This window comes from Protomyctophum parallelum (genome assembly GCF_964188405.1).
Source record: "Protomyctophum parallelum genome assembly, chromosome: 20".
Taxonomy (NCBI): domain Eukaryota; kingdom Metazoa; phylum Chordata; class Actinopteri; order Myctophiformes; family Myctophidae; genus Protomyctophum; species Protomyctophum parallelum.
In genome coordinates, this window is record NC_139718.1 from 28834987 (window position 1) to 28842844 (window position 7858).

Below are 7858 nucleotides of genomic sequence, written 5' to 3' on the forward strand. Positions count from 1 at the left end.
ATTCCTTCCTTTGAATGAATTTCAAGGGAGAGTGGTTAACCAGGCTAGGACAGTGTGTGCAATGTGCATATACTAGAAATAGAGAGTATAATCCACTGCATGTAAAAAGTAAAATCACTGGCTCATTTTTAATCGGGCTCTGTGTAAGGCACTCTGTTTTGAGGTCCTTGCTTTGCTTGTAACACTTCCTGGTCCACGTATTGTAGTCTCGAGCAGGTCAACAAGATCCTATTTGACAGGTGATAACATTCGACAGTGTATTTTCAAACAGTATCGCCCCTCTATCATGATCACCAATCCAACCTGACCGAGTTCGGAGTTCGTTTGCATTTTGGACGTCGTTCAATACCGGGTATGTCTATGTAGATTTCCATAAGAACTATATAGCTAGCCTGTTAGCATTTAGGGTACAGAGAGATACTTTAAACCTCTTGTAGTTTAGCGTCATACTAGTTGCAGCAGAATTGTATGCCGTAACCCCTTATATTATTTATGCTGATATTAAATCGCATACGTATGATACGTTGGTAACGTTACCACTATGTTAGTTAGTTCAAATGCTAGCTCTAGCTGTAAATATGAGCTCATCTGCTAGCTTGTTTCTCCCATAGGTGCAGAATGTCTTGGTTTACTGAATTGGCTGGGAAAGCTGAAGATTTCCTAACAAAAGTGGACCAGGGCGCTGCCACTGCCCTTAGTAAAACAGAGAGAGAGAGCCAGAGGACATCCTCCTTTTCATCATCCTATGAGGGTGATTCCATGAGCACTCATAGATACAGCAGCACAGGCTACAAGACCGACACATCTGTGACAGAACACTCCTATGCCTCTCCGCAAGATGCTACAAGCTTTATTTCTACAGCTGCTTCCAACATCAAGAGATCCAACTTGGTGCTGACTGGCACAGCTAATGTATCCACTTCAATCAGCAACGCCACCACCCCCAACACAGTCAAAGCCTCCTCAGCGTTTGTGAGGCGCAAAAAGAGCGAGCAGGATGTGGACGACGACATGCTATTTGACTTTCTAAACAGTTCGGACCCACCTTCTGGTGATCGGAAGGATTTGAGACGGGAGCCTCTGAAAGTGGCGGTCCCTGAGGTCACCGAGGTACAAAGCACACCTGATGTCCCTCCACTCTCCGCTGCTGCACCTCTTCATTGTCTCCCTTCGGCCCCTTCCACTCCCCCCTCGACCAAGGGCATCTCACGGGCTTCAAGCCTCAGCTCTTTGTCTACTCATAGCATGAAGATCTCAGATGATGGGTCTGCCAAAGATCAAAGCCCAGGTATGAATGTATCATAGTTGCTCACTTTTAACTGACAAGTTGTATAGTATATAGGCTAAGTGTCATTGTTTGTTTAAGGACAACAATGTGGAAACATTTTAAGAAGAAATTGCCTTTGTCTAGTTATATCATTAAAAATATATATCATATCAATGTATTCATTCCTCGAACTTCTGGCTATCACACACCAACCAATCTGACCACAGTGCACAGACATGGTCTTCGTACAGTTGTCTCACCGATTTCTGTCTCAGAGCTCTGTTTTTGTGATACTGCCCGCTGCCACAGAAACACCTGAGAGTTCAAGTTCAGACTCTGGCATGGCCCCTCCCACAGAGTCCTCCGCCAGACAGGAGGCCTCTCCTCCCACAGAGGAGCCCCAGAACCTGGTGCTGTCCAGTCTGCGTCTGGAGAACCAGCTGCTGCGCGGTGAGGTTTCCTCCCTCAACCAGGAGATGGCTTCCCTCATCCAGAGAGCAAAAGATATGCAGGATGGTAGGTTGTTGTGAGGATGAGGACACATAGCTTCACTTTGTTGGGCAGAAACCTTATTTTGTCCAAAATGGTTACATTTCAGGAAATGGACGAGAGAACCTGTGTTTCCAGTGGATCCAATGTAGTTATTATCTCATCATAAGCTCTTCAATATTCATAAAACCAAGAGAAAGACCTGGGCACTTTCATGCTCACTTAAAAAAGAAATCTACAAGCTATTTCTGTTACCTTTTGTATGGCACTGACTGTAGTATGAGGAAGTAGGGCAGCGGTACCCAAACTTTATTGGCCATGCACCCCGTTACCTCCTGACCTAGCTGACGCACACCCCAGCTCTATATCTCGTTGTATTTGGCAGAAAATGATACATTTTTTAATATGATTATGGTAAATAAATCACAGAATGTCACTGCACTGAGAGACATGCAGCTGCTGTATACTCCCACAGCTGCTCTATACATCTCCTTACAACAGTGGTTTACCGGATTTTGCCGTTTGTGCTGCTAAATAACACATACTGTAAAATGTTTAACACCGCCATTACCGTTTTCCTGTCACGCACCCCCTAGAGGGTGTTCGCGCACCACAAGGGGTGCACGCACCACAGTTTGGGAACCCCAAGTTGAATTATGGAGATGCAAGGTTTCTGGTTGCCCAACAGCAACAAGGATAATGGTTAAATATTTATTGTGCATGAATGTATCATACTATTTTAGTGTCTAGTCCACAGTTAACTTTAATACATTGGGCTTAGGGTTGCAAAAATTCTAGATAATACTTATCCAAAATTTAGACCAGTAATTGTGACTATGAATCATAATTTCTATATAGGAGGTGGGAAAATAGGCATTATGTAGGATGCAGTTATATCTGAATAACAGCAGAACCATAACTTTCTTCTGTAATGATTTTAAATAGCTGCTGTCCTTTCATAGAACTGAACCAGACCCGTCTGCGAGCAGAGAAATGGAACTCAGATCAGTCCCGCACAGACCGATCAGTTAGGGACATGCGGTCGCAGGTTGATGACATCACAGAAGCCCTCTCTGCTAAGGATGGTCAGCTTGCTGTTCTGAAAATCAGACTTGATGAAGCTGACCAGCTGCTAAAGTCTCGCAACATTGCACTAGAGGAGGCACAGTGTGAAAGGTCAAGGTACAGTGTCATCACATTTCTCAGTAACACAGTTACAATATGTTGTGACAACATGATCAATTTGGACTACATTAGTTATAGAAGTGTACCAACAGTGCTCTGTTGTGAGTACTTTATAGAGACGTATTGAGCAACTCCCAGCTACGTTTAATTACATTGTAGAGACGTGTTGATTTCCTCCCAGATGACATTAGTTAGGATCACACACTTTCTGTCACTTCTAAAGCTTGCACTTAACTCTCAAGCTTAATGTACTTTACTGGAATTGTAAAATATTTCCTTTTGTTCAGAATTATGCTGGACCAATCAGAAGGGAACAACCTGCATGTACAAGCTCTTGAAACTGTACAGGAGAGGCTGAGAGAAACTGAACTGTCCCTCAGGAGGGAGCAGGACAACTACAGGCAGATGCAGGTGTGTGTGTGTGTGTGTGTGTGTGTGTGTGTGTGTGTTTTCTTAATGTTATGTACTTTTTGATTATTTCTTTTTTTGGAATGGTAAAGATTGTTCACCTTTTAACACAGAATGAGTACGCTACCCGGTTATCCAAAGTAGAGGCTGAGAGGCAGACCCTGGCGGAGGCAGTGACTGCAGCAGAACGACGGCTTTTGGAGGAGAAGCACAGGGCTGATGACCTCCAGCAGCAGATGAAAAGTGCCAAAGCAGCATCTGAGACTGCCAAGCAGGAGTTACAGGACTACAAACATAAAGCTTCACGCATCCTGCAGGTCAGAGGTCCTCTGCTACTGGCTTTAGCTGTTCTCCTTCAAAGTAGCCTAAACAAGACTTTACAGTGTCTTTGAGTGCTTAGTAAAGTGCTATATAATTATGTCATTATTAAAGGACCAAGCAGTCCTGAAAGGACTTGGTCCTTTTCTTCTCCTTCACCTTCCGCCAAAAATAGCAGTTCTGGCTGAACCGTGCAATCGGTTTTCGTGAAATTTGGAGATATGGTAGAGGGCCATGCCAAACGGAAGCCCACAACCATTGGCCAAAGCCTGGGTGGCGCTATAGCACTCAATTGAAAATGCAAACTTTGACCATGAACCGTTTGACCGTCGGCAATGAAACTTCGATACACATATGCGTCTCCTCATGCAGAACAAGTATCGTGCTCTTACTTTTGACCTCTGACCTCTAGATCACCCGCCATTTTGAATTATCTTTGTAGTAGAGTGGCTCAGAGCCTCTGCCTGATGGCATCAAAAGTCTAATATCTCCCCCAGTCTAGAGGGATATCCCTTTGGTCTAGTGGTTAAGATGTTGGACTTAAACGTGGGAGGCCCGAGTTTGTGTTACAAATGTAGATCTGTTTGAGTACTTATGCGTTGGTATTGGTACTCAAAGTAGATTTGCTTATTGCCTTCTTGAATGATTTTGCTGTTAACAATACAACATGAGTCTTGAATCATGCATTCATGAGTATGAATGCTGCCCCCCCCCCCCCCCCACACACACACACACACACAATTAAAACTGACCCTGTCACAATTACATGGTCTTTTTTTTCACAAGTTCACTCTTCCATGTTTCTATTTCTTATTGTGCATATTATTCTTATTGCTTATTGCCTTCCTGCTTGGTCCTGCCAATCGCGATTCTTTTCTAGTTTTTATTATTATTACAGTGATATTTTAACTGATATTCTATTTCTATTACCTGTATACGTGATATAATAACAAGCATCTACTACTTAGAAAAGTGCTAATGTTATGCAGTATTATTAGTTTATTACAGGAATATTCTTTTCCAAGGAGCTCTTTTACACCTGGGAAAGAGAAGAAAAAAACGCAGGAAAAAAGTGTTTCATTATTTAAAAATAAATAAATGATCTAATTGTTTGTCCAGTCCAAAGAGAAGCTGATCAGTAGTCTGAAGGAGGGGTCTGGGCTGGAGGCTCTAGATGGGTGCGGTGCCACGGCTCTGGAGCTGGAGGAGCTACGACACGAGAAGGAGCTCCAGAGAGACGAGATCCAGAAGCTGCAGGGCCAAGTGCACACGCTCCGTGCAGAATTACAGGTTAGATAAACCCAGAGATGCACAATGTTGTGGTAAAAAAAAAACTAATTGCAACGGAAAGGGATTTAGTGGTGGAAGCTTGAAGTCACGCCATTTCCTTGCCAGCAATAACTGCTACTGGCTGTATTGTTCAAAACTTGCATGTCTTTCATTGTCTTTCTCTGGCAGGATTTCGAGAACCAGGCCATGACGGAGGCAGAGGCGTGGCGAGAGCAGCAGATGGAGCAGCAGGACCAGCAGGCTTTACAGAATAGAGTACGACAGGAGGCAGAGGCTGAGGTGGAGCGCTACAAACAGGTGAAGGTTCTTCATTATTGTCACATCTTGTATAAAGGTATAGTTTACTTTTCTTCGGCTCCTTAAACATTGCAGAAACAGCATACTATGATAAGAAGAAAAAGTCAGAGAAATGAAGAATAAGCATCTATACATTATACCTGTATACGTGTATGCATACACTTTGGCAGTCAGTGACAGAATCAGCCAGAAAATAAAGTTAAATAAATGTAACTCTGAATACAGCAGACACTGCAGCAGCAATGCCCAGCAACCACGGTCAGGACCTGGACAAATTAGTGACGTCTCTATTGGGGCCAGATCAAATCAAACCAACACTAGTCAGATCTGGCCCAGATTCACATAAATTAACATAAATACTGCATACTAACATGGACTTCCCTGGATGAATCAGAGAGTCCAATTGAGGCCAGATGAATTTAAGTCATAACTTGTCAGATCTGACCCATAATAAGCTATATTATTTCAACTGGTAAAGACGTCCTGGAAATAAAGATCATCCCCATATGGGCTGTAATCTGGCCTAGTCCTGAACGTCACCGGAGGACGTCATCATAGCGTCATCATGATGTCATTTGGCTTGCAGTTTACAAGCTGGCATTTACAGTATGTTACTAGCTAACAAGTAATCATTCTGTTCGGTTTGGAGTATTATTATATTTCTGCATTTTGTGTTTCCCAACAAATCGTTGGTTTATGTTTGAAAACAAAGACCAACTATGATTTGTACTGATATCTGCCACAGGAGTTGCAGTACATTGAGGATGAGCAACACCGTGCCAAAGCCACCCTTCAGAGCAGAATCAAAGACAGAGAGGATGAAATCCAGAAACTCAGGAACCAGGTAAGCTACTTCTATTCCTGTAAATTTGTAACGTCTTTTTGGTGGTGTTTTGGTTTATCTGCAGATGATCTCACAAATGTAACCCCTGAAACTATACACCTGCACAAACTCAGTTGTTTTGAGAGTTGATGGACTGTATTTGTGCCATGAGGGACTTACAAAAATCAAATAAAACCCACAAAAATCCATCCTAAAGCATAAAGGGACACTACTGGGAAAATGTAGTGGGTTGTGATCAGGGTTTTTGCTAAATAGAAAAAATCTAAACAATGCATTAACCAAATCATATCCAATGACTCTGTTATGAGTGTAATGTCCCCATTATTAATGAAGTGCTCTTTGATGAACTGTGTTCCGACTAGCTGACCAACAAGGCACTCAGTAGCAGCAGCGAGGCAGAACTGGAGAGTCGGTTGCATCAACTGACTGAGACGCTGATCCAAAAGCAGACGATGCTGGAGGCTCTGGGCACAGAGAAGAGCTCCCTGGTCTTCCAGCTGGAGCGCCTGGAACAGCAGCTGAAGAATGCTCAGGGAGGACAGAGCGGAGGGCCAGCCATCAACATGGGGCACTTAGAGGGACCAGGTAGGATACAATGGGATATTTTTGTGGTTAGAATTGTGTACATTGTTGATTAAACTGGTGGTCATTATTGACTTATTTTATGTGGGTATTCTGTGTGTTTCCTTTACAGGGGCACGGCAGAGGAATACACCAATCCTTTTTAGTGACCAGGACAGCCCCGGAGTGTACGGTCAAGTACGCAAGGCAGCCAGCACCATTGACAAGTTCAGGTGTGGCATTGTTCTAATCTACACAGTATATCTTGTGTTTCCTCTTGAGACATTTGTTCACATTACACATGGATGATGTTGTCATTTCAGCATAAGACTGGGGATCTTCTTGAGACGCTACCCCATGGCCAGAGTTTTTGTTATCCTGTACATAGTGAGTATTTGTATATAATCAGCATTTGTTCAAAACATGCAATGTTAATTCATGCCATAATAAAAGACAACTTCTCTTTCCCAGGGGCTACTGCACCTATGGGTCATGGTGGTTCTTCTGACATACACACCGGAGATGCACCATGGCCACCCGGATGGAAGATAGAAGTCTTGAATACAGAACTTCATGGTTCAAGCTGCTGGAACATGGCTCAAGCTAGCATATTCTTCTTAGGATTTAAATAAATAATAATTGGTTTGCACAGACATGCTATGGATTTCAGATTTGTGGTTTCCAGTGTCCTGTCTTCATTCTGAGGATACCCAAAGTGGCTATAGCATGGAATTTGACATACATTATGCAGCAATATACTGTACCGGTTGGGATTAATAGTGGGGTATTAAATACAAGTTGATTTCACCCCTCTCTCTCCTCATCACCCTTTTTATCTATTTGTTTTCCTGACAGATTGTATTTAACACTATGTAAAAAAGATTCTTTTAATAAACATCTTAAACTGTAGCTGCTGTTCATACTAATTGTCATTTTATTTTTAATAAGTCTTAATTGTTTTACCATACTTTATCACAGAACACTGATGCTGACTATGAATGTTAATGAAAGCCACATTTTGTTGCTGTTGTGGTCGGGATGCTCACCCAGACCAGATGGCCGTGAAATTGCTTGTTGCAGATTCCATTTATGAATCTAGTGGTTTAACATATGCGCATAAACTTGACTAAAATCTACACGATTCAAATAATCGAAATATGTTTCGGTTTTATAGGCAAAACTCAAATGCTAAAGATGCA

At 42.6% G+C, this 7858-nt stretch overlaps 1 protein-coding gene across 2 annotated transcripts; it reads left to right on the forward strand.

Annotated features, from left to right (window-relative positions):
- Positions 1 to 206: 206 nt before the first annotated feature.
- On the forward strand, positions 207 to 7562 carry golga5 (golgin A5). Of its 2 annotated transcripts, none has more exons than XM_083792878.1 (13): positions 207 to 352; positions 612 to 1288; positions 1577 to 1783; positions 2719 to 2938; positions 3229 to 3352; positions 3463 to 3666; positions 4787 to 4957; positions 5126 to 5254; positions 6000 to 6098; positions 6461 to 6683; positions 6793 to 6892; positions 6983 to 7046; positions 7131 to 7562. In XM_083792878.1, the coding sequence occupies exons 2-13, from the start codon at positions 619 to 621 to the stop codon at positions 7209 to 7211; spliced, it is 2292 nt and encodes a 763-aa protein (XP_083649004.1). In that variant the 5' UTR covers positions 207 to 352; positions 612 to 618; the 3' UTR covers positions 7212 to 7562. The 2 variants fall into 2 exon arrangements, with proteins under 2 accessions (XP_083649004.1, XP_083649005.1); XM_083792879.1 differs by having other exon boundaries at positions 207 to 239.
- Positions 7563 to 7858: the final 296 nt, after the last annotated feature.